The sequence below is a fragment of the Balaenoptera acutorostrata genome, chromosome 2 (genome assembly GCF_949987535.1).
Source record: "Balaenoptera acutorostrata chromosome 2, mBalAcu1.1, whole genome shotgun sequence".
In the NCBI taxonomy this organism is placed as follows: Eukaryota; Metazoa; Chordata; class Mammalia; order Artiodactyla; family Balaenopteridae; genus Balaenoptera; species Balaenoptera acutorostrata.
In genome coordinates, this window is record NC_080065.1 from 154,333,433 (window position 1) to 154,359,886 (window position 26,454).

The 26,454-nt window shown below is 38.5% G+C and overlaps 1 protein-coding gene across 1 annotated transcript; it reads left to right on the forward strand.

Annotated features, from left to right (window-relative positions):
* The first annotated feature begins 1,393 nt into the window (after window positions 1–1,393).
* Window positions 1,394–26,436, forward strand: RARS1 (arginyl-tRNA synthetase 1). The gene is made up of 15 exons (XM_057541245.1): window positions 1,394–1,498; window positions 2,823–2,957; window positions 6,048–6,236; window positions 7,462–7,570; window positions 8,642–8,742; window positions 9,586–9,707; window positions 10,653–10,773; window positions 13,229–13,358; window positions 14,341–14,445; window positions 17,196–17,374; window positions 17,739–17,848; window positions 20,454–20,559; window positions 24,484–24,656; window positions 24,798–25,045; window positions 26,218–26,436. Exons 1-15 carry the CDS (start codon window positions 1,454–1,456, stop codon window positions 26,325–26,327), a joined length of 1,983 nt encoding a protein of 660 aa, XP_057397228.1. The 5' UTR covers window positions 1,394–1,453; the 3' UTR covers window positions 26,328–26,436.
* Window positions 26,437–26,454: the final 18 nt, after the last annotated feature.

Consider the following 26,454-nt stretch of genomic DNA (forward strand, 5'->3'; position numbering starts at 1 on the left):
ATACATTAACAGCATTTACAAAAGAAACAAGATGCCAGAAAATAGTTCATTACCACTATTTCAATTTGTTGCAAGAGGTTTCAGATATCAACTTTAAAAAGTCTGTAGACTATAGTAAGAATTTTAAAAAGTCATTCATGGGCCAGAGAGCAAAAAAGTTTAGAGACCACTGTTTGAAGCACTGGGGCTCCAGGGAAGAGTGAACAAGACAGTTAACGTCCCTGTCTTCTCAGAACTTAAATCCCAGATTAGCTGTTTAAAATTTTAATTCAAATGTTACCTGCTCAGAGTGAACTTCCCTGACCCAAGTGACTCTACCACATTATCTTCCTGACAATTAAAATTCATTGAGGGGTTTCCCTGGTGGTGCAGTGGTTAAGAATCCACCTGCCAATGCAGAGGACACGGGTTCGAGCCCTGGGCCGGGAAGATCCCACATGCCGCGGAGCAACTAAGCCCGTGAGCCACAACTACTGAGCCTGCGCTGTAGAGCCCACGAGCCACAACTACTGAGCCCACGTGCCTAGAGCCCGTGCTCCACAACAAGAGAAGCCAGGACAATGAGAAACCCGCGCACTGCAATGAAGACCCAACACAGCCAAAAATTTTTTTAAAAACCCTCAAGATTATTATTTACTTTCTTTTTAAATTTATTTATTTATGGCTGAGTTGGGTCTTTGTTGCTGCACGCGGGCTTTCTCTAGTTGCAGGGGCCACTCTTCGTTGCAGTGCCCAGGCTTCTCATTGCAGTGACTTCTCTTGTTGCGGAGCGCAGGCTCTAGGTGCCCGGGCTCAGTAGTTGTGGCTCTTGGGCTCTAGAGTGCAGGCTCAGTAGTTGTGGCGCACGGGCTTAGTTGCTCCACGGCATGTGGGATCTTCCCAGCCCAGGGCTCGAACCTGTGTCCCCTGCATTGGTAGGCGGATTCTTAACTGTTATTTACTTTCTTGTCTGGTATATCTATTCCCTCTAAAATGTAACCTCCATGAAAGTAAGGACCTTGTCAGACTTGTTTCCAGCTGTGTTCCAGCGCCTGGCATAGTGCTGGCATATTAATGTACATAATAAATGCTGTTGAATAAATTAATGGATTTTATTAGTTCTGTACCCATTTCACAGAGGGGTTAAATGAAGCCCTTGAGAGACAAAGGCTTTTGGTTAAGTGCCTCTGTCCAAGTCAGTCGAGCACAGAGCAGGTCTGGTCCGATTCCCCTCAAATCCTTTGCCCTCGTCCCAACATCAGAATCTAAAGGCTGCAGCCCCCCAAATCCTTGCAGAAAATTCCCGCGGGTTCTCCCCGCTGTGTCTCCTGGATTTCACCAGGGGGCAGCAGAGGCGACACCCACGAGACGGCTGGGCGGGGCCGGGAAGGGCAGAGGGAGAGGGGTTCCGCTTCCGGGCGGGGCTTGCCGCTTCCGCTTCCGGCGGCCTGGTGGGTAAGACGCTGACGAGAGGATGGACGGGTTGGTTGCTCATTGCTCCGCGCGGCTGCTGCAGCAGGTGGGACAGCGTGGGTCCGGTGGGAAGGTTTGGAAGGGAGGCGCCGGGGCCCGGCTCCCGCCCGGGCAGCAACAAGGCGACGGCAGCGAGGCGGAGACCGGCCTGCGCTGCCTCGGAAGCTAATGCCCTCCCAGGAACGCTCTCCCAGAGGTGGGAGAGGAGGAACCCGTGGTTTCCAGGCCCGGGTGACGGTGACGTTCAGTGAGGTGGAGGGTCCCCCTCTCTCTGACTTCCCCAAGCCAGCGTGTCCGGGGGGGTGGTGGGCTGGAGCCTGGCGTGTTGAGTACAGCCTCGAGCAGTGCTCGTCTTTTCCCGAACACGCGCGCGCTCTCGGTGGAAGCGCGGGACCAGGCAGAGGAGCCCTGGGTCCTGTTTGCAGCTCAGCCACCGTTCTCGCCGTGCTGCTGAGCAAGAGGAATCCTGAAAAGCCCGTGCAGTGGTTCATTATCAAGCTGGAGTTTGCTCTCTTGCCCTCAGTATTCGTGGGGGGAAGAACTATCATAGTTTGTCAAAAAGTGACAGTTCCCTTACCCTCTAGGCCCAGGTGGGGAGGGCTGGGAGGGGTGATGGGAAAGTAGGTTACGGAGTGTCATCTCATCACGGGCACTGCTTTATGCCAAATCCCTCACAACAGTACAAGTTGGTCAGGTAAATTGGCACGTTCTTTACTGCTCTCCTCGCACGGTCTTTGTCCGTGTGGGACTGTAAGTACCCTCTCGCTGGGTTGTGATAAGAGTAATAGAGATAATTTCTGAAAAGTGTTGGCTCAGTGCCTGGAACATAATGTATGCTCATTTATGGCAATGTTTTCGGCCGTAGTTATGTCCAGGTAGACTATCTGACAGTTAAAGTGAGGGCGTGTCTCCCTTAGTAATGCAGTTAGGTTGGAAGCTTGATTTTCTTTTGACTGGACATGTCTTTAGTTGGAGGAGAACATCTGGTCTAGGACCTACGACCCTGGAAACAAAGAGAGGAAGAAATGGGAAAATCCTTTCGTCTCAGAAAAGGCAGAAGGGATGGCACTTGAGCCAAAAAAAGAAACAAGCGTTCTGAAGCTTATCCCCTTGCGTGCTTAACACTCCTGTTTCTCCCCGCCAGCACACACGCTTCATTTTTTCTTATCAAGGATAATATCCTAATGTCATCAGAAACCTCAAGGAAGAAAAATCACAGCTTATCCAAAGGAAACTCCTTCATTCCCATCACCTCTGCCACACCCAGGTGTAGAGGAGGGGAAAGGAGGAAGTAAGCCTGTGGTACAATTTATTACGTGGTGGGAGTTATCAGTCATGACAGACCGAACAAAGTGTCTTTTCTTTCCTAGGAGAAAGAGATTACGTTTCTGACCGCTGAAATTGATCGGCTGAAAAACTGCAGCTGTTCAGAAGCTTCTTCAAATCTGCAACAGTTGCGGGAAGAAAATTTAAAATTAAAGTATCGGCTGAATATCCTTCAGAAGGTGAGTACTCTGGGTTCTGGTTTCATTCTACAATTTAAATTATTGTGTCTTTTTTTTAAATCCTTGTTATCGAAGATTCTGAAGGTATGCCCTGAGGAATTTGGAAAAAGGAGTGAAGAAACCCTGTCCTTTCTCCCTGCATGAGACAAGTTAGGACTAAGTTGTTGGTGCAGATAATGGAGAAATTGCTCTTGTCCTTCTAGGGCCCTTTGAAATGTTTCATCATACTAAGTGTTTGGCCAGCTTAATTTTGCATAATTGCTTCTATCAAATGGAAATATTTTTAAATACACCCGCAGCCCTTCTCTGCTTTAAGTTGGTTATTGTACAGTTTTACTTTCGTATTTTACAGCGTCATATATATATATATTTTTCCACTTAGTATTTCAGAACATTTTTTTCCATGAAGCTTGTGTTGTACTGGTTATTTAATGACTTCATGATCTAACAGTGTTTATAAGTTTTGTCAACATTATGAGCTTGCTTCAGTTGGGATTTTAATTTCTTGGCCTGCTGGTGACGCATCCCATAATTGTTCTCCTGTGTGTGTACTACTTTCCTCGCATGGTCTTTGCTGCACTGGCCTTATACCTTTTTTCCAAAGCTTACCCCACTTATTCATCTTAGACTCTGCCTGCCCCACTCCCGTGAAGTCTTTTTTATTACCTACCTATCTCTTCTGCTTAAAATAGCTTTGAGTCTTCTAAAGTCACAAAATTCCTTTTCCATGGAATTGCCCCCAAAATATCTCACCTTTCTGATTACCTCATTCATTCTGCACTTATTTCTACTCATTTCCCTATTATATTTATTTCAATTCAGAGGTATTATTAAATGCCTAATATGTGCTAGAGTCTAGGAGGGAAAAGATACAGAAGGAAGTACAATGTATTCTAATACACATTTTCATAATGGGAACTAGCTCTAATTGTAAATAGAATTCTGTCAGTGTAATGTGGAAGGCATATTGGTTCTTTCACAGATACTTTGCCCTACTGAGTAACAGCACTGAATACAAAGTACACAACAGAGAACAGCAAGCCACAGAAGAATAAATAGTGAGGAATGCCCATTCTCCCTACCCTCTTCCTCTGGCTCACTTTGACCACATGCTCTGAGTTAGAAACACGTGTTGGATGGTTGTCTCAGAGGCATTTTTGCCCTTGTTTTCATTAACTCAACAGCCTCAACTCTTCCTTACACCCCCTCCCACTGAGCTGTCTTCCCCCCCCCCGCCCCCCCCCCCCGCCAAGATTAAGTCTTATATTTACTTAGTACTTATTAGAATTACGGGTACGTTTTTCACCAGTGACAATGTTAAGATTGCTGTGTGATGGTGCTCTTATTACAAAATCACAGATTTTGAGTAATCTGCTGCTTATGCTAATTTTCTCATAAGCTCTGTGGTTTTAGGAGGTTTTTTTTTTTTTTTTTGCATAATGTGAGGTGTTTCAGAATGCTTATATTGAGTTATAGCAAAGATGTTTGTACCATGTGTAATATTTCTTAACCTCATGGAACTTACCATTTTGGGGGAGAAAAGACTTGCATATTTAAATATAGTCAAATACTTAATTGCATGGTGCAGAAATCAAGTACAATGGATTCATATACGTGTGTTTACATATATACACACAAAAACATACACACATCCATACATATATACTGATATTCCCAGCCTTTAAAAATAGATTGAGATTTATCTACAATTGGTTTTGGGTCTTAGAATCATATCTAAATAACTTTAGTATTGTGTCAGCCAAAAAGTTTGTTCTGGTTTTTCCGTTAAGATGTTACAGAGAAACCCAAATGAACTTTTTGGCCAACCCAGTATTTGTTATTGGAAATCTTTAGATTGTGAAAAGCATATCTTCCCCTTTTTTGAGTGTGTCATCACAGAGGAGTCAATTATTGACTAACTAAAAATTTAAATCAGTATCTTAGTGAGTTTAAAGAATATAATTTCTTCCATGTGGTAGAGAGTGTGCTGAGGAAGCGTAGAACTTGAAATGCTCCATTCCAACAGTACTGACCACGAGTCCTGACTGCCACTTGCCTTTGTTAGCTTTGGCCAGTTACTTAATCTCTAGCCCACAGGGAAATGATGATAGTAGTCACAAACCGAATTTCTGTTATGTAGATGAAGTAAAATAATGCACATAAATAAATAAAGCACTTGACTCAGTTCTTGAGACTCAAGTTACTCAGTAGTACTCAGTTCAGTACTACTCGAATAATAGTTTTCATTATTGTTGCCATTCACATTGCACATCATTGGCATTTTGACTAATGTAAAGTTGTGATTATTTTGTAGCAGCATTTTCATTTGTATTCCATTATGAGCATATGTGTTCAGTCACCAGTCATCTTGACCTGCTACCTGGCAGGTACAATGCTAGGTGCCAGGGATAGAGCCATAAATAGGACACTTTCTTTGCAATCAGAAGTCCAGTGGTACAGACAGATAATTTGGAGAAGGTATGAAAAGTGCAATAATAGAGGTAATTAATTAATTCTATACCATCTTAAATGAGTATATTCCACTTCAGAGAAAGTGAGAAATAGGAGGTAGTAGTAGTCCAACATGGGAATAGCAGTGAGACAAAACAACCTGTTATTCTGATATATTAATGTTACCCAGCAGTATTTTTTATCTGTTTCATTTCATGCCTTGAAGGAGTCAACATTTTAATGGAGAGAATATATTTTTTTATTTCTTTTGTCCATAGAACTTTCAGTTCCGGCATTTGATAAGAAGTTATTTAGGATTTATTTTGTATTATTTTCTCAGTGCTTTAGGGAAGCTGAGAAAATCCAATCAGCCCCTTACTCTCTATTGCTAATTTCTGTTCTGATAAAATAACTGTAGAAAGAAAGTACTCAGGACATTTTTACATGTATGTCTTAGATGCTGTGGGATAGACTTGTCCTATTAATGTTTCTCAGCATATCCTAGGTATGAGAGCATTACACTATCAGTGTATATTACCTTTCAGTTCTTCTCAAGACATTTCAAGGTTTCTCAAAATATTTGGGAAAATTTTGTATGATAATTTAGAATTTATTGACATTTTCATTCTTTTCTTACAGAGTCTTCAAGCAGAAAGGAACAAACCAACTAAAAATATGCTTAACATCAATAGTTGCCTACAAGAGGTCTTTGGTTGTGCCATTAAGGCTGCCTATCCAGATTTGGAAAATCCTCCACTGATAGTGACACCAAGTCAACAGCCCAAGTTTGGGGACTATCAGTGTAATAGTGCTATGGGTATCTCTCAGGTGATTATATTATTATAAAGCATTCTTGGTGATTTGATTTTCTTAAGCATTATAATTATCATTACCATTTGCATAAAGAATAGCAAATTGTATCCTCAGTGGAAACATTTTCCACAGTTCTGAAAAACTTGAAGAAAGGGAATGTATGTTTTTAACTTTTAAAAAGCACTAATTTGAATATTTAGATTTTATATATATATTCTCTATATATATTCTCAGTGTTTAAGGGTAATAGTTGGTATTGTTTTGGCACTTCCCTCCTTTTGTGTCCAGGATGGCAGTGTGTTACTGTTGAGGGATTAAAAGTTAGCTGTCTAGAACCAGCATTCCCATCAAATATTTGATGGAGATGTGTCTTTGAGGTGGGCTTGTGTATTTCATATTCAGTTAGAGGAGTTCCCTATTTTTAATAGCTACATTGTCTAATGTGTTAGTAGTTTATTGCCCCTGGTTTGGGACATTTTGCTTTCTTTTCATTGCTGAATAGAAAGGCTTCATCTAAAGAGACCAGATTTTTTTCTAGATAATTTTTATGTGTCTGCGCTGGGGTTAAGTTTATAAGGGTGCTATTTATTACTCAAGTCTGAATATTTGAAAATTAAGAATGTGAATATCCTGGAAACGGGCATTATAACTAAAGACTTTACAAGTCTTCATTAAAAAGTTCTAGATAGTTGTGGCAACTCATTTTGAAATGGAGGTCCTGTGGTTTTGGCACTCTTTTATTCCTTCTGGCACTTTGATGTCTGATGCTTTAATCAGTCCCTTTACAAGGTCATTGGTCTCTGCTTTTCTGCCTTTTTTTTTTTTTTTTTTTTTTAAATTATTTATTTATTTATTTATTTTGGCTGTGTTGGGTCTTCGTTTCTGTGTGAGGGCTTTCTCTAGTTGTGGCAAGCGGGGGCCACTCTTCATCACAGTGCACAGGCCTCTCACTGTCGCGGCCTCTGTTGTTGCGGAGAGCACAGGCTCCAGACGCGCAGGTTCAGTAGTTGTGGCTCACGGGCCTAGTTGCTCCGCGGCATGTGGGATCTTCCCAGACCAGGGCTCGAACCCGTGCCCCCTGCATTAGCAGGCAGATTCTCAACCACTGCGCCACCAGGGAAGCCCTGCTTTTCTGCCTTTTGATGGGTCTTATGTCAAATGCATCTGATGCTTTGTCAGTTGTGCATTTCCTAGTACCTTGCTGAAACCTGTTGTGTAATGAATCATTTATGTTTTATAGATGCTCAAAACCAAGGAACAGAAAGTTAATCCAAGAGAAATTGCTGGAAACATTATCAAACACCTCCCAGACAATGAATATATTGAAAACGTTGAAATTGCTGGTCCTGGTATGTCATAATGTTATCTTTCTTAAGTAGTTGTATTGATTGCTGAGTCCTTTAGAAATAAGAAAACTTTTTTTAGCCGTGCCACGCGGCTTGTGGGATTTTACCAATAGTTTCCCGACTGAGGGATTGAACCCGGGCCCACAGAATTGAAAGTGCCGAATCCTAACCACTGGCCCGCCAGGGAATTCCCAAGAAAACCATTTTAAATATAAACATAGGGTTATAACTTGAATACTGAACAAGATGATGAAAGCGCCTTAGATTGAGAGTTAGGAAACTGTAGTTTTTTTTTTTTTTTTTTTTACAGGTTCAAATCTTTATTGTTTTAAAATTCTACATGTCTTTTACAATACAACATTTTGTTATATTTAAATGACCTCTAAATGGTTAATGTACAATGAATACGATTTTTCTGAAACTGAACCATGAATTACGACGTCATCAATAAGATTATTCTAAACAGAATAATAAAGTGTTGGGAAGGTCTGTGTGCTGCTTGAGAAACCCCCACTAGCTCACTCCTCCCTGTAGAACCCAGGCGACCAATCTGTTCAAAGTGCTTTTGAAGATTGCTGATTATGGCTGATCTTAAAGTCAGTCAATCAAATAAGAGTTCCTTTTTGTTTTGAAACATCAAAGGGCATTTAAAAAAATAAACTGTAGTTTTAAACTAGACTTAGCCACCCTGGTCTTGGATGAGTTACTTTATCTCCCTCTGGCTTAGTTTTTCATCAGCAAAAAGGAGATAGATCATGGCAGGTATTCTGTACAAAAGGATCATCTCTTTTCTGTTAAGAGGTGAACAAATCATTTGCTGAAAGTGAAGGGGCCCTGAATTAAGTAAGAAGCTTTCAGGAGAGTGGTGAAAGTTTGAAATAGATGCTGAAACAGGGAACTTACAGGAGTGCTCAAGCCAAGGCCCCAAGTGGTGTTGGAAGCCTGAAAAGTTTTGCCAGAACCAGACTAAGGCTCTGGAGCCAGCATAAGTGACATTGAGAAAGGCTTTGGGGGTGAGCAGTCCTCAAGTTTGTAGGCTATCTGATTTTTTTTCTCTTCTCTATTGTTCTTTAGGTTTTATTAATGTCCACTTAAGAAAGGGCTTTGTGTCACAACAGTTGACCAACCTCTTGGTGAATGGTGTTAAACTACCTGCCATTGGAGAGAACAAAAAGGTATATGTACAATTTTTGATTGATATAATAATACATTAGAATTGTGTTAGTTGTAACTAGGAATGGCTTTCACTTTTTATATTGAGATTTAATCATTAATATTTTGAGATTATGAACATAGCTGTGAAGTAACTTTTCCCCTGGGTCTTGATTGCTATGTGATTTTTCCTTTCAATCCATAAAGCATTTGAGGTAGCCAACCGATATTTATGAGTTGTCTCTGAAATAGAGAATAGAATTTGTTAAAACAAATTTGCTTATTTTTCAGTTAATCATGGACAGGTTTCATCAGAAGACCTAACACAATTGAATTACAATGCAAGCTACCGTTTAAGTCTTAAGTTTATTATTATTATTAATAATAAATTTATTTATTTTATTTATTTATTTTTGGCTGTGTTGGGTCCTCGCTGCTGTGCACGGGCCCTCTCCAGTTGCGGCGAGCGGGGGCCACTCTTCGCTGCAGTGCACGGGCTTCTCATTGTGGTGGCCTCTCACTGCGGAGCACGTGTGGGCTCTAGGCACGTGGGCTTCAGCAGTTGTGGCATGTGGGCTCAGTAGTTGTGGCTCACGGGCTCCAGAGCACAGGCTCAGTAGTTGTGGCACACGGGCTCCAGAACACAGGCTCAGTAGTTGTGGCGCACGGGCCCAGCTGCTCCGCGGCATGTGGGATCCTCCCGGACCAGGGCTTGAACCCGTGTCCCCTGCATTGGCAGGTGGACTCCCAACCACTGTGCCACCAGGGAAGCCCTTAAGTTTATTATTAAATGTTATTAATGAATGTGTTAGCAGAATAAAATGTTTATATGCCTTTAAAAAAAAAATCTTTATTATTTATCCTAGGTTGTAGTTGACTTTTCCTCTCCCAACATAGCTAAAGAGATGCATGTAGGCCATCTCAGGTCAACGATCATAGGAGAGAGCATGTGCCGCCTCTTTGAGTTTGCAGGCTATAACGTGCTGCGGTATGTACTCTTGGCTTTCTTTGGAGATTTCTATAGACAAGAGAAAATGTCACTTGAGAAAGAATCTGACTAAATCAGTGATTCATAAGTGTGGTTCTGCTTCATAATCACCCATTAGGCTTTTAAATTATGTCCTTGGCCCCTCCTCTGGACTAACAGCTTTTAAGACTTGGGGTAGGGGGTGGAACCAAGGAAAAAGCTCCCCCATTTGTTCCACAGATATTTCTTGATTGCCTCCCGTATACTAGGGGTATATATTCCAGTGGGAGAGGTAAGCAAGAAACAGATTGTGCTGGGCCTTGTAGGCCATGGTAGGAAATTGGGATTTTATTAAGTGCAGTGAGAAGTTATTGGAAAGTCTCAGTTAGTAGGGCATGTAATCTAATTAGAGATTACTCTGGTTTCTGTGAAGAAGGTAGGCAAATAAGGGAGAACTACAGTAATGAATTAGAAGGCTGTTTTAATAATCTAGTTAAGAGATGATCTGGTGGTTTGAGATTAGATGAAAGCCGTGAGGAATGAGAAGTGGTTGGATTGACATATTTTGAAGAATTTTGTCCATTGACATTTGGGAACCACTAATTACACTAAATAATTAGTTGAAAAGTTAAATTTTCATAAAATTGTGGTAATGACCAACATTGGCCCAGCTGCTGTTGTCCCAGTTAACTACACGGTAAACAGATCACTGTCCATTGATAGGAACTTCATGCAGCAAATCCTAGAGGCCTGCTATTTGCAGCCTCCATTCCTGGGTATGCAATACTACACATAACAGACCTGGTTTTGCCTCTCAGACCAGTTGAGGAAACACCTCCATAAAAAGATATTACTAAATGTGATGTACTGGCACTTAATGTTAGTGGTTCCTAATGGAATATAATTCCTCTAATTTAACCATGTTTATCATTTTAAAGTGATTTTATGTTCTGTGTTTGGTATTAGATTAAACCATGTAGGAGATTGGGGAACCCAGTTTGGCATGCTCATTGCTCACCTGCAAGACAGATTTCCGGATTACCTAACAGTTTCACCTCCCATTGGGGATCTTCAGGCTTTTTATAAGGTTTGATTTCATTTATTATTCTATTATTTGTGTGTTTATCATTTATCACAATTATTTGTTGTCCTTAGGAGTTTAAAATGGTATTTGAAGCTACTGTGTTATAACAGTTGCTAAACTCTCTGTTCCTTAACACATCATGTTTGCTTTTTTTACTGGTGTATGTTAAAAATTTAATTCTACCACATTACCCATTCTTAAGTGAATTTAGGAGGTTGTTAGTCAAAATACATTTTAATATTTAAAAATTTCTGATGCTGTAGTTATCGTCTTCATTTTATATATTTTGAAAGCATTGTTAAGTATATATAAACAGTTTTTGTTTTTGTTTTTGTTTTCTCATTCCATAAATAAGATTTTAATATATATGATCTTTTACAAGGAAGAAATACCAGAGTCATGTCTATTACACAACAAGTTTACCATTTTCTGTGTGTGGATGAAAGGAGGGGCTGGAGAACAGTCTCAAAAAAATTAATTAATTAGGGGATAACTATTGTAACAGCCTCGTATTCCTAAATGGACCTTCAAACAGTTGGTTTTACTGGTTACAGCATAGACTTAATATAAGTTTTCATTCACTTAGCAGATTTCAAAAGCTATGTCTTACAGGGTTTGAAATGGTACATTTTTCAAAATATACCAAGAAACACAATTAGTATTTAGGGAAGATATTGATTGATATACATATGTTTTGCATGAGTATATGATTTCAACTGACGGAGTATTTTTCTCTTAAAAGTATTTTATTATTATTATTTTTTTAAACATCTTTATTGGAGTATAATTGCTTTACAATGGTGTGTTAGTTTCTGCTTTATAACAAAGTGAATCAGTTATACATATACATATGTTCCCATATCTCTTCCCTCTCTCCTTCCTTCGCACCCTCCCTATCCCACCCCGCTAGGTGGTCACAAAGCACCGAGCTGATCTCCCTGTGCTATGCGGCTGCTTCCCACTAGCTATCTATTTTACATTTGGTAGTGTATATATGTCCATGCCACTCTCTCATAAACAGTTTTTTAAAGACAGTTTACCATAAACCATAATTTTAAATCAATTAGTGTGACTCCTTTACTTATCCGTATACAAACATTCAAACATTTATTATCATTTGTGGTTATAATATCATTTTTGTATTCTGCCGGTTAAACATTTTATCAAACTCTTTCATGTTACTTTATAACAGCACATTATTTTGGATTTGTGGACCAAAGTTTATTTCACTCCCTATTGTTGGAGTTTTTTTCCCCCATTTTGGGGGAGCTCAAACTTCATACATGTAGGTCTTTTTCCTTTTTAAAATTGTTTCCTTATGATAGACAGTATCCCAAGAATAGAGTTACTGCATTAAAAAGTAAACATTTGTGGGTTTTTTGGTTGGTTGTTATTGGGTTTTTTGAAGTTATTTTTGTCTTTTGGTATGTATTTTCTAATGAAAAAATTGAAAGTAAACTGTTTACTGATATCAGATGGGTGAAATAACTTATAATCTCTTGGGATTCTGTGCACTGAATATAATGAGGCAAATCTATTAATGCAATAAAATGTTTCTAATACATTGCTAAATTTTAAAACCAAGGTAAAAGAAAAGCCGTGTATTTCCAGTTTTTTTAAAACACATAGATCTGTAATTATAAAGAAATGTCTAGAATTTCCATCAGAATGTTATTGCTGGTCAGTTTGGGGTGGGATTAACAATAATTTTTTTTTTTTTTTAGTAAGCATGTGTTGCTTTCAAAATAGATATAAAAACAATGAAAGCAATTGTTTTTTTTTTTTTTTTTTTTAATTTATGACTGTGTTGGGTCTTCGTTTCTGTGTGAGGGCTTTCTCTAGTTGTGGCAAGTGGGGACCACTCTTCATCGCTGTGCGTGGGCCTCTCACCATCGCGGCCTCTCTTGTTGCAGAGCACAGGCTCCAGACGCGCAGGCTCAGTAATTGTGGCTCACGGGCCCAGTTGCTCCGTGGCATGTGGGATCTTCCCAGACCAGGGCTCGAACCCGTGTCCCCTGCATTGGCAGGCAGATTCTCAACCACTGCGCCACCAGGGAAGCCCGCAATTGTATTTTTAATTACAAAAAAAATTGCTCATCCAGAATGGAAAATAGAGCCCAGAAAATTCCTCCTCATCTGTTAGCTATTCATTATTACTCTCCTGGAACATAGCATTGGTGTGAATTGGAAAGGTAGAGGTAGCACTGTGGTGAGAATTTTATATTTTTAAGAAAAATTATTTCAGAGGAAATAATAGGGTTTTATTGGCACATTCATCTGTAACAATACTCTTTGTTGAGATAGAGCACTTGTTCTGGTGTTCTAAATTTCTACTTCCTCACTCTGGTCTATTTGTGGGGTTTGTCTAGGTCTTTTACTGAGAAATGTACAAATTTTTTATCTAGAAATATGGGGGTCACTCTTTACAAACCTTACCTTTCTTTTAAAAAAAACACAGGAATCCAAGAAGAGATTTGATACCGAGGAGGAATTTAAGAAGAGAGCATACCAGTGTGTTGTTTTGCTCCAGAGTAAAAATCCAGACATCATAAAAGCTTGGAAGCTTATCTGTGATGTCTCCCGCCAAGGTGAGTTTCTGGGCTTTGTTCATTCATCTAACAGATACTATTGCATATAGTTTCTTGAGTTTTCAAAATTGACCTTGAATGACATGTTAAATTTTCAAGGACTAGCAAATAGATTATTTTTCTTAAGTATTTTCTGAAGTTGAAACTACAAAGAAAGTTTATAAAGACAGGCAGGTGCAAAATTAACTTCCTTAGAAGTCAGGAAAAATTAGTTAGGAAAGAAAGTAGGAAAGAAAACGATGCTATTCACAGTAGCATCCAAAGCTATAAAAATAGTTAGGAATAAGTCTATCCAAGAATGTGTAGGGCTAAAATGAAGGGAAATACACAAAAGGATGGAATAGAATGTTTGGATAGAGTGTCATGCAGAATCCCCCAGTTCTCCACATTCATTTGTGGTTTTAAGACGATTTTAACATAATCTGAAAGGTCACTTTGAGGAATAAATGAACAAGAATAGCCAGTAGATCTTTGGAAAAAGCTGGTGGCTGTTTTGCCACGCTAGGCGGTAAAATGTGTTGTGGTACTGTAGGTTATCCTGTGTCATTAATGCGTGGCTAGACAAACAGATAAATGGTACAAATTAGAAAAAAAATATATAAGAAAATTCAGTAAACAGTTGATCTCCAAATAGGAAAGGCTTTTCTTTTTTTCTTCTCATTTACATTTTCTAAGAGTAAATTTTTTAAAAATTACAGAAGGTATTTGTTCCTTGCGGGAACAAAATAAATGTAGACAGGAAAAAAGGAGATACATTATCTGTATTCCTACCCACTATTAATAATTTTGATGTGTATCTTGCTATATTCTTTCCAAATTTTAAAAGTGGCAGTATGTATGTAATGCTCTGTTTCATACATTTTCATGTAATTAATTTCCTTCCAAATGCTTCAATTAAATAATAAATTTCTTTTAAGGTAAGATGCATGTTTCCTATTTGTTTAAATTACACATTTTCTTTATTTGGTAACTTTTTCCCTAGAGTTTAATAAAATCTATGAGGCGTTGGACATCTCTTTAATAGAGAGGGGAGAATCCTTCTATCAAGATAGGATGAATGATATTGTGAAGGAGTTTGAAGATAGAGGTGAGTTGTTTTTTTTTTTAACTTTATTATACAAATTTTCAAACATAGGCAAAAGCGGAGGGAATATTATAGGGATCCCCAACTCCATGCACTTGTTACCCAACTTAATTATGAATGCAGGCCGATCTTATTATGTGTATATCTTCCTATATACACTGCTTATATCATATAATTTCATGTATAACTGCTTTGGTTTGTCTCTGAAACAACAGACCCTTCATCCCACCCCAAAACCACAATACCATTATTATTCCATGACAGTTAATAATTCCTTAATATTAAATAGTGAGTCTAGAGTTCAAATTTCCCAAGTTGATTCATAATCTTTTTTAATCATGAGTATTTTTTTCAGTGTCTGCACATTTGTTTACTATAAATTCTGTAGGTCATGGGTTTCTCTCCGTTAGCCCCATCCTTTTTTCTCATTTATTTGAAGAAACTAGGCCGTTTGTCTTACAGAGATTCCCATATGGTGTTATGTAACAATTCCTCTATCTGTATTTTCTAAAGAGGTTTGATTAAATTCTGGTTTGTGTTTTTCTTTTCTTCCCTTTTTTGTTTTGTTTATTTGCAAGAATGCCAATTTTTAGTTGGCTCTCTTATTATGATGTTAAGATGAATTAGTGGGTTCAGGTGTTGTCAGCCTGATCTATCCTTTAATTTCCCCATTAGACTTTCCCCTAGAGGTTTTAGCAGCTGTTGATTGTCATGACTTTGCTCCATTATTTCATTAGAGATTGGAAAACGGTGGCATTCTGTCATTCCTTTGTTTGTTACCTGGAATTCTCATGTGCAGAACTTTGTCACATAATCATTTTGGTTATCCTGAGGTACCATTCATAGAAGACAAACAGTATAAATTCTTGGTCCTTTATTTTTCTTTATCAATTTTCAGAATAATAAATTAATTTCTTAATATCTTCCAGATGTGACAACTGGATTGTTTTTAGCATTATTGTAAATTAGGTTTAATATCTTTTATGTTTTTCGACCATTTGCCTTAGATCTGGATTCAGCCAATCTGATATCTCCGAGGAAACTTGGTTCCTTGAATGAGAAATGGTATTTGTTAGTCACATTCTGGAGCCTAGGGACCATACTTTTAAGATAATGAATTTTTTAAAAAATTTTTTAAATTGAGATATAGTTGATTTACAATGTTGTGTTAATTTTTGCTATACAGCAAAGTGATTTCAGTTACATATATATATATATGCACGTATGTGTAAATACATATTTTTCGTATTCTTTTCCATTATGGTTTATCACAGGATGTTGACTATAGTTCCCTGTGCTGTGCAGTAGGACCTTGTTTACCCATTCTATATGTAATAGTTTGCATCTGCTAACCCCACACTCCCACTCCCTCCCTCCCCCCCCCCCTTGGCAACCACAAGTCTGTTCTCTGTGAGTCTGTTTCTGTCCTGTAGATAGGTTCATTTGTGTCATATTTTGGATTCCACATATAAGTGATATCATATGGTATTTGTCTTTCTCTGTCTGACTCACTTAGTATGATAATCTCTGGGTCCATCCACGTTGCTGCAAATGGCAGTATTTCATTCTTTTTTATGGCTGAGTAATATTCCATTGTGTATATGTACCACATCTTCTTCATCCATTCATCTGTTGATGGACATTTAGGTTGTTTCCATGTCTTGGCTATTATGAATAGTGCTGCTGTGAACATAGGGGTGCATGCATCTTTTCAAATTATAGTTTTGTCCAGATATATGCCCAGGAGTGAGATTGCTGGATCATATGGCAACTCTAGATTTAGTTTATTGGGGAACCTCCATACTGTTTTCCATAGTGGCTGCACCAATTTACATTCCCACCAGCAGTGTAAGAAGGTTCCCTTTTCTCTACCGTCTCTAGCATATTTTATTTGTACACTGAAGATAATGAAATTTTAATAATGAGAAAAGCACAGAGAAGTTGGTAACTTCCCAGAGTTACATAGCTAATAAGTAATAAGTCTGAGATTCAAACCTGGGCAGTCTGGCTTCAGAGTTTGTTTTTAACCAGCATTTTATACTGCCTTCACCTTACCAAGCATCAGTTTCCTAAAGTGTAAAAAAAAACCCAGTAATAACAGTACTTACTGCATAGAGTTATTGTGAAGGTTGAATTTAAGGCTTAGCATAGTATTTAGTGCATGGTAGCATGCACTCAAAGATAGCTGTTTTTACCATCATGTACTCTCCTGTCCCTTCTTGCATCCAAGAATCTTGTCTTTTTCATCATGAGTGTATGAACATGATTTTACGTTTACTTTTCACTAATCACTCCAAATGCTAAATCCGGCCATGTTTGTCTCCTGAACTCTGTTGCAGTTTTAACTTTAAAACTGTAAATGAATGAATACATTTTAAGAGGTAATGATAAAAATTGCATCCTTCTCCCAAAGGAAGGCTGTGACTCCAGCTTGAGAACGAAGCACAGATTTCCGTGTTCTGTGTCTGCTGAGCAGGTGGGCTCCAGGGAGATGCTCTATGAAGAGTCTGGGAGTCAAGTGTAGGGTTAGTCCAGAAAACTGCCAGGATAGCTCACCTGTGCCCTGAACACACCCTGGGTGCCCAGACAACCTTGACGATAGCCATTTTCCAAGGCTCATGCTAGGTCACATTGAGGAAAAAAATCCTGTGATTTTTTTTTTGAGCTCTCTAATAAATATCCTATAATGGCTAAGCATTGATAGTCCTTTAAGATTATTTTAACATTATTAATAAAGTCTTTTTTTCTTCTAGGATTTGTGCAAGTGGATGATGGCAGAAAGATTGTGTTTGTTCCAGGATGTTCCATACCATTAACCATAGTAAAATCAGATGGAGGTTATACCTATGATACATCTGACCTGGCTGCTATTAAACAAAGACTATTTGAGGAAAAAGCAGATATAATTGTCTATGTGGTGGACAGTGGACAAGTAAGTGAGTTTGAAGATTTGTATATGTTTACATTGTCCGATTGGTGAGGCATTTGGCCCTATAAGACCCTATAAATTTCCTTACAAAAATTCAGAAAAGTAATGTAATATAAGGGAAAGAACAGGGTTTGGATTTGGCCAAACTTGTACACTTCTCAGCTTTCCCGCTTGTCTCTGTAAACTGAAGGGGTGTTCCTTTTCTCATATATAAGGAATAAAGAAGAGCTTTTACAACTTTACTTGCCTTACAAGATGTGTGAGTGATTTGAATTTTACAAATTTTTATTCCTAAGCAGAAGAGCTTTAAGTTATTTTTTTAATTAGAAAGTTTAGCAAGTAACTTTCTCTTTCTATTTCTTTGTAGTCTTTACACTTCCAGACAACATTTGGTGCTGCTCAAATGATTGGTTGGTATGACCCTGAAGTAACTCGAGTGTCTCATGCTGGATTTGGTGTGGTGCTGGGGGAAGACAAGTAAGTCTGGAAAATCTGAAGGTGGAAATGATGCACCTGACCCCCACATTTCTTTGAAAGAGGCTATATTTCATTTGATACCATAGTCTACATATGCTGTAGTGGTGTACGCAGCTGAGCTGTTTTGTACCTATGTCTTATCACTGCCAGAGAATGTAGCCTTCTAGGGAGAATTTAGAGAAATTTTTAACATCTTACATCTAATATTGTCTTAGGATCACTTAGCTATTTAATCACCATATCATTTTAGATTTGGTGACACGGCCTAAATACTACCATCACATAAAAGTGGGTGATGTTTCTTAAAACTGCATGAGCTAGCTCAAGATGCTTAACAAGCCAGTGTACAAAAGCCCTAATTAAGCATGTAAAAGGCAGGCTAGGGGTGTCAGGGTATTTATTTTAGATACAAGATTATATGGAGACCAAATACCTTAGATCAAACATCTAATTATAACATATGACTCTTCTGTATAGCTGCGCTTTTTTGTAATTAGAAGACACTGGGTCCTTACTGTCCTTTTCATGGTCCTAAGAAAGAGCTGAAAAACTAACCCACGTGTTAGTATTGCTTTATAGTATCTTAGTTTCCTAACTATTGGTTTTTTTGACTAACATTTAGATGATTATTCCTACAGTTAGGAGAAAATTAACACATTTACCTTTTATATCTGATGTTTATCACCAATATTTATACATTGGCATTTAATTTGTTTATCATGTAATGGCTAAGGGATTTTTTATTTTTTTTGGTTGTTGTTTTATATTTCTGCATTCAGTATCATGTAATTATGGTGTCCTACACCATAAAAAAGAAAAATAATATCAGTGATAGTTAGCCAGTAGCAGCCTACCATATTTTAAATATTGACATTAAAATGCTCAGATTCTGCCATCTATTATTTAGTGAATTTTTCTGTTTTAAGGCTTTTTACAGTAAATAACTTATCATTTTATTTGATCATATTCTTGTTTATTGAGCACCTCATTGGCTGGGTGCTCCACAGTGTGTACATGAAGATAACATAAAACATGGGCTCCTTCCTGAAGAAGCCTGTCATCTAAAACAGAGCAGTTTCCTGTGGAGCCTGTTGAAATATACATGCCAGGCCCTACCAGGAGAGTTACTGACTTACTAGGTCTACAGTGGGTATTAGGCATCTGTTTTTGAAAGCTCTTTTGGTATTCAGATATGCATCCCTCTTATTAGAACCACTGGTCAGAGGAGTAGACCAACACAAAAAAACAAAAATTCAAGGCAGGCGCAGGTAGGGAATAATGGAAAAGACCAGTTATTGCAAAGTGGAGACATTAAGGAAGGCTTTCTTAGCATTTTGGCTAGGCTTTATGATGGATATCATTTCATCACACAGAAGGTCTGGAAGTTGTTGGAACACTCAAGGAGGGGAGGGGATGGTATAAGGAAAGCTATGGAAGTATTTAATGTATTTTTGGAATAATAAAGGAGTTTTAATTCTATAATGAAGGGCAAGATGATCCTTTTTTTTTTTTTTTTTTATAATTAATTAATTTATTTATTTATTTTTGGCTGTGTTGGGTCTTCGTTTCTGTGCGAGGGCTTTCTCTAGTTCCGGCAAGCGGGGGCCACTCTTCATCACGGTGCGCGGGCCTCTCACTATCGCGGCCTCTCCTGTTGCGGAGCACAGGCTCCAGACGCGCAGGCTCAGTAGTTGTGGCTCACGGGCCTAGTTGCTCCGCGGCATGTGGGATCTTCCCAGACCAGGGCTCGAACCCGTGTCCCCTGCATTAGCAGGCAGACTCCCAACCACTGCGCCACCAGGGAAGCCCAAGATGATCCTTTTTAAGGCAGCTCTGAACATACAACTTTAACAGGAAGTATCACAATTACTTTGGCAGACTTTGTGTTAGATAGAAAAACATGCTTCCTTTGTACCATTATTGGGATTGAAGGATTTTATTAACTTAAAAAAAAGAAAGAAAGAAAGAAAAAGACATCATATACTTGGATGTCTTGCAAACTTCTTTTTAATAGGTAAAATCCAATTTTCATGAAATGCTTTTTAATAGTGCAGTTGCCCAGGGCAGTGCTTATCAGTACTTTTGCCCCATCCACAGAGATTCTGATTTCAGTGAGTATGAATGGGACCCTGGCATCCAGTTTTAAAGTTCTCAGGGTGATTCTGATATGCTTCTAGGGTTGGTTACCACTGGACAGGTGGAATTACTATTCAGAGAAATGCAAGTAAGATTCCAGTTAAGAATTTGCTTATTTCCCAAGCAATTCTAGAAGCAAAAGTGTAATTAATAATTTTCTAAGAAGGTAAAACAACTGAGCCAAACTTTGTGTTCAGAAAAATGAACAAATTAATGGATGTCTTCTTTTCTTCCGTTTTAGCGAAAGTATTAAAGGTGAACATGTAGAGAATGCTATTAGGAGCCTAAAGCATAGAATGCTTGGAGTTGAGGGTTATAGATGAAAGACACTTGACTGTATCTGCTTTCTTTCGGCATCCTCCCTGGTTGTCAGCTGAATAAGGCAGTGTCAAACCTTAATTTTCAAAGATTTGTAAGTTGGAGGGTCTGCTTCAAAATCTGTTTAACTGGGACATTTAAATTTTATTAGGAAGAAGTTTAAAACACGATCAGGTGAAACAGTGCGCCTCATGGACCTTCTGGAAGAAGGACTAAAACGCTCCATGGACAAATTGAAGGAAAAAGAAAGAGACAAGGTAATCCAAAGACTTATTTGTGTATTGTGTAGCATGCATTGTGTTGTGGTTTTTTATTTTTGTCTTTATTGAGAGAACTGGGAAGGATTATAAGGAGTCAGTCCACTTTTGACAGGCTTATGTTACTGAGATTTTATTGCACAGTTTGTTTCTTGAATTGTTGAGTATTTATAGTGAAAATACAGTTCTTGGCTATTACAAAAGGCCATGGCCTTTTCCGCCTTTGTTAATGTGGCATAGAATCTCTGCTTCTTATTGGCAGTTCACCTGTCACTGCTTTGAACCAGTGATGGGAGAATATTGAAGATTGAGACAGTCTGAGTGAAGAGCCTACATTAGAGTGTACATCTGCTGAGCTCCTTTGTCTGGGAGCATTTGTAGACTGATCATAGCAGTAAACACCTACCACTGATGAGCCATCAGAGTAGGAAACATGATGGGCTTTCATAGCACCCTTAGAAAGGACTATGGTTGGATCTGTGTGGAATTTGGAGGAACTGCATCAAAGTGGAAAAAAAAAGCATCCAAAAAAAATTTTTTAAGATGGGAATAACAGAGGTCAAAGATTGAGATTCAAAGAGTCTTAGGTCTTTTACTCTCCTGCAAGTCAAGTGGTATTTTGGAATGAACATAATTACTATAAACAGAAGAGTAAAATAACAGAAAGAGACACAGAATAGGAAGAAATGTAGACATCAAAGAGCCAAACCAAAAAAAGGCTCTTTGAGGACACACTCTCTTGTTTGGTTTGGGTAGATTACTGATAATCCAGAGAGCATGAAGGCAGGCTGTAAGGCTACATTCTTCCCATCTGTTCCCTTTCCATTGTTAGCAAAACGAAATGTAAAATACTTTTTTTCTCTATTTCCAGTAGGTGGTTGTCAGGTATACCCAGTTGGTATCTCCAGAATGAATGGTTTTGCCTTTTAGTTCTGGCCTAGGCACAAGTGGCACAATCAGATGAAAACTGGAAAATTTAGTCACCTAATCAATTTGTTTAGTCTGCATGATAACAAGAACTGCTTTGACTCTTTTATTTATTTGGCCATTTCAGCTAGTATGTTTTGATTTGCATACAGTAAAATGTAAAGCTTGATGAATTTTTACACACACATATGTATAGACATGATAACACCAACCAATCAAGTTATATATTCATCACCCCAGAAAGTTTATCACCATAGATCACTTTTGTTTATTTGAGGACTTTAATGAAATCATAACGTGTGTTCTGTTTTCCAGGTGTATCAGTAGTTCACTTCTTTTTATTGCTAGATAATAGTATGTATGTATGTATGTATGTATGTACGTATGTATTTATGGCTGCATTGGGTCTTCATTGCTGCTCTCGGGCTTTCTCTAGTTGTGGTGAGCGGGAGCTACTCTTTGTTGTGGTGTGCAGTGGCTTCTCTTGTTGTGGAGCACGGGCTGTAGGCGCACAGACTTCAGTAGTTGTGGCACACGGGCTCAGTAGTTGTGGCTCATGGGCTCTAGAGCACAGGCTCAGTAGTTGTGGTGCATGGGTTTAGTTGCTCCGCGGCATGTGGGATCTTCCCGGACCAGGGCTCGAACTTGTGTCCCCTGCATTGGTGGGCGGATTCTTAACCACTGTGCCACCAGGGAAGTCCCTAGATAATAGTAGTATGTTTCTTCTGTTGATGGACATTAGGGTTGTTTCTGTTTGTTGACTATTACAAATAAGAAGCTAATTTCAGCATTGCTGTTCAAGCCACTCTATGGGTACACGCACTTTCCTCTTGGATGTATATCTAGGAATGGCATTGAAGGGTTGTAGGGTGGGCTTATGCTTAACTTGATTAAAAATTGTGCCAAGGAGAGAGTTGTAACCGTTGTACACTCTCACCACTAATATGTGATTGTTCCAGTTGCCCCATATCTTCCACTATAACTTTTTGTGAGTCTTTTATCTTTTCTGGTGAATGTGTATTAGTGTGTCACTATGGTTAAAATTTGCATTTCTCTGATGAGTAATTTATGTTGACTATTGCTTATTGGCTATCTGGGTGTCTTTTGTGAAGGGTCCGTTCAAGTCTTTTGTACAGTGTTTGTTTTAGACCATCTATTCATTTATATTTATCCACGTATTTACCCTTTCCTGTGAACTTTATTCCTCCCTGCAGTTTTTTTTATTGCCTAGGTTTGGTTTGGAGAGGGAGTTAGGGAGTTTCGTTCTTTCCTTTGTACTTACCTTGCTTGGGAGTTGCTGAGCTTCCTGTGGGTTGGGTTCCTCATCAGTTTAGGAAAATTCTCAGCCATATTTCTTCAAATATTGCATCTTTGCCCCATTCTGTTCTGGAATTCTAAGTACATATATTATGTTAGAACTTTTGACTATCTCCCAAAGTGTCTTTCACTTTTTTTTTCACTTTTCTTCTCTCCGTGCTTTATTTTGACTATTTTTCTACTTCAGATATTTTGCTGTTCTGTATTCCAAATGTCTATTGAAATTTTGCTTTTCATCCAATTTTGTCTCTCGTCTAATTATTTGAATACCTTAATCATAGTTTTCTTTTAGCTTTTCATTTTGAAATTTTTCTTTTAGCTTTTCATTTTGAAATAATTTCAGACATACCAAAAATTGTAAAATAGTACAAAGAATTCCCATATTAGCTTCCCCAAACATTAACATCTTACAGCCGTAGTATGATTATCAAAATCAGGAAATTAACATTGCTGCAATACAATTCACTAATCTGCAGACCTTAGTCAAGTTTTGCCATTTGTCTCACAGACGTCCTTTTTCTAGTCTAAGATCACATGTTGCATTTAGTTTTCATGTCTCCTTAATCTTTTTTAATCTGGGCAGTTCCTTGCTCTTTCTTTGACTTTCATGATCTTGACACTTATGAAGGGTCAGGTTTTTTGTGGAATGTCCCTCAGCTGGATTTATCTGGTATTTCTTCATGATTAAATTCCAGTTATGCAGTCTTGGGAAGACAGGAGTTCTTCTCACTTTGTTATTTCAGGAGGCACGTGATGTTGATATTTCTCATGATTGTTAATATTAATTTTGATCACTTTGTTAAGGTGATACTATCAGTTTTCTCCACTGTAAAGTTACTGTTTTTCTTCTTTGTAGCTAATAAGTATTCTTTAAACAATTCCAGACTTTAAAGTTGCTGTTGACTTGTTTTTGTTGTTTCTATTGTCTTGTTTCTCCCTCCCCCTACCTCACCTCCTTGGTTGTCATTTCATCTGACCTTGTGGATGAAAAATTATAACGGTTCTAGATGATATCATCTTCCTAGTTAGGTTTTCTGGCCGACAGATAGCATACCAGCTGGTTGTCTTGATGGTGTCCTTGTGTTGGTGCTTTCTGGTGACTTCAGACAGTTGTTTCATATAATTTATTCAGCTTTTAAGTAGTTGATTTTTCTGGAAGGGTTAGTCTACTTCAAGCTACTGCATCATGTCCAGAACAGAAATCCTTACTTACTTACTTGTGACCTAATAATGCTTCAGAATGTATGACCAAATTTAGCAAAACAGTATTAGATCTCCAGTTCTTGACACCCTATTTTAATTCCAGTTAATTACCTGACCCTAATTTTTGTTTTTATTTTACTGTACTTGTTTCCTGTAAGCTACCTCAGAATCTTTGATGGAATGAAGCGGATATAAACTAATAATTGGTGCTTTCAGTTTCTCATTTACTGAGTAACGTATTCAAGTGGACAGTTCATAATTTACAAATCAAGTTTCTCATGGAAACATTCTTCGTTATGCAGAGCTGATGAATTGTATTTTCATTGTTCTCTTCTTTGTAGATTGGTCCATGTTTTCCTACCTCAAGTGTTGATATTTATTAAAGTTTACTGATTAAAAAGCACCATTAGATGCTCCTTCCGCCCATCTTTTGTCTATGAGACAGGATTATGAAGTATTTTTTTCTTTTTCCAAAAGGTCTTAACCACAGAGGAATTGAAGGCTGCTCAGACATCTGTTGCTTATGGCTGTATCAAATATGCTGATCTTTCCCATAACCGGTTGAATGACTATATCTTCTCCTTTGACAAAATGCTGGATGACAGAGGAAATACAGCGGCTTACTTGTTGTATGCCTTCACTAGAATCAGGTAATTGTGGGTACAACATTATTTTATTTTGAATCAAATGATGATCATTTCTAGTTTATATCAGTCATTTCTTATTACATGTTTCAATGGAGAAGAATGTACTTAACAAAGGGAAATGATGGCTGTTACCTGATTTTTCAGGTCGATTGCACGTCTGGCCAGTATTGATGAAGAAATGCTCCAGAAAGCTGCTCGAGAGACCAAGATCATTTTGGACCATGAGAAGGAATGGAAACTAGGCCGGTGCATTTTGCGGTTCCCTGAGGTTCTGCAGAAGATTTTAGATGACTTATTTCTCCACACTCTCTGTGATTATATCTATGAGCTGGCAACTACTTTCACAGAATTCTATGATAGCTGCTATTGTGTGGAGAAAGATCGACAAACTGGTGAGTGGCTCATCTAATAGTCATTTTGGGGATTGGGCACCAACAAGGCATTTATTTGAGTTGGATGTAGGTGGTTTTCAATTTGTTTTATTTATGGAAACCACCTCCCCCCCCCCATTTTTCCCCCAATTACACATTAATCCATATCATACACACAAGACAAAATTGAGCTAGGTCTAATAAAAGCATAAACGGAATTCTTCCCATTCCCAAACTGACTAGTTTCCCCACCCTCAGGCACATGGGATGGAACCATAAGAGTCCAAAGAAAAACAGTTGGAAGGCCACTAGGTATAGGACATTTCCAACAAAAGCAGTGTGACTGAGGGTCCCAGAATGAATCTTTGGGGTTCTTGATAACGAAAACTACCCTAGGGGGAAAAAAATGATACCTTTTGTAGGCTTTTTGCTCTACCCTGTTACATAGTTAATGAAGTAGACTGAATTAATGTGTTACATGGCAAGTAGGCATTTCTGAGAGTCATGCCTGAGAACTAAAACTTCATTAGGAAAAAAATCTTGCCATTATGGTGTTAAAGTTTATAGTTAATTCAGACCATGAGGCCTAGGAAAGAACTCTAAAAAGAAAGATAGAGCTTCCCTGGTGGTGCAGTGGTTGAGAATCTGCCTGCCAATGCAGGGGACATGGGTTCGAGCCCTGGTCTGGGAAGATCCCACATGCCGCGGAGCAACTAGGCCCGTGAGCCACAACTACTGAGCCTGCGCGTCTGGAGCCTGTGCTCCGCAACGGGAGAGGCCGCAATAGTGAGAGGCCCGCGCACCGCGATGAAGAGTGGCCCCCACACAACTAGAGAAAGCCCTCGCACAGAAACGAAGACCCAACACAGCCATAAATAAATAGAAAAAAAAAAAAAGAAAAAAGAACCATTTGTTTAAAAAAAAAAAATAGAAAGAAAGATAAAATTACAGTCTAATCAGTGCAGGCCTTGTATCTCTTTTATCATCAGTTGAAAACAGATTTCTTGAACAGAATGACACTTTTATTTCTTAGATTGTCTCCCCTTATAGTTTAAGGTAAAGGGGATTCTAGTTAAAGCCCCAAAACATCTATGGGTTGGGCTATTCACTTCTCAGTAAAATCCAGAAGTAACATACATTCTTTAATAGTGATTTGTAAAAAGAAAATTTACTGTCTTTTTCTATGTTCTCAGGAGAAGTATTGAAGGTGAACATGTGGCGTATGCTGCTGTGCGAAGCAGTAGCTGCTGTCATGGCCAAGGGGTTTGATATCCTGGGAATAAAGCCTGTCCAAAGAATGTAATCCTCCTTAGGTTTGAACACTGTGTGATTTTACCAAAGTGGCCATTAGCATTGTTTGCTTTTTTACAATCATGTGGATATAAAAACAAGTAAAAGAAATTTGTCAGCTATATACAGAACATGTGGTT

Coding starts and splice junctions, on each gene's coding strand:
- RARS1 (XM_057541245.1), top strand. CDS start 1,454: ATGGACGGGTTGGTTGCTCATTGCTCCGCGCGGCTGCTGCAGCAG. Junction 9,708..10,652: donor GCAGGCTATAACGTGCTGCG/GTATGTACTCTT, acceptor GTTTGGTATTAG/ATTAAACCATGTAGGAGATT. Junction 10,774..13,228: donor ATCTTCAGGCTTTTTATAAG/GTTTGATTTCAT, acceptor AAAAAAACACAG/GAATCCAAGAAGAGATTTGA.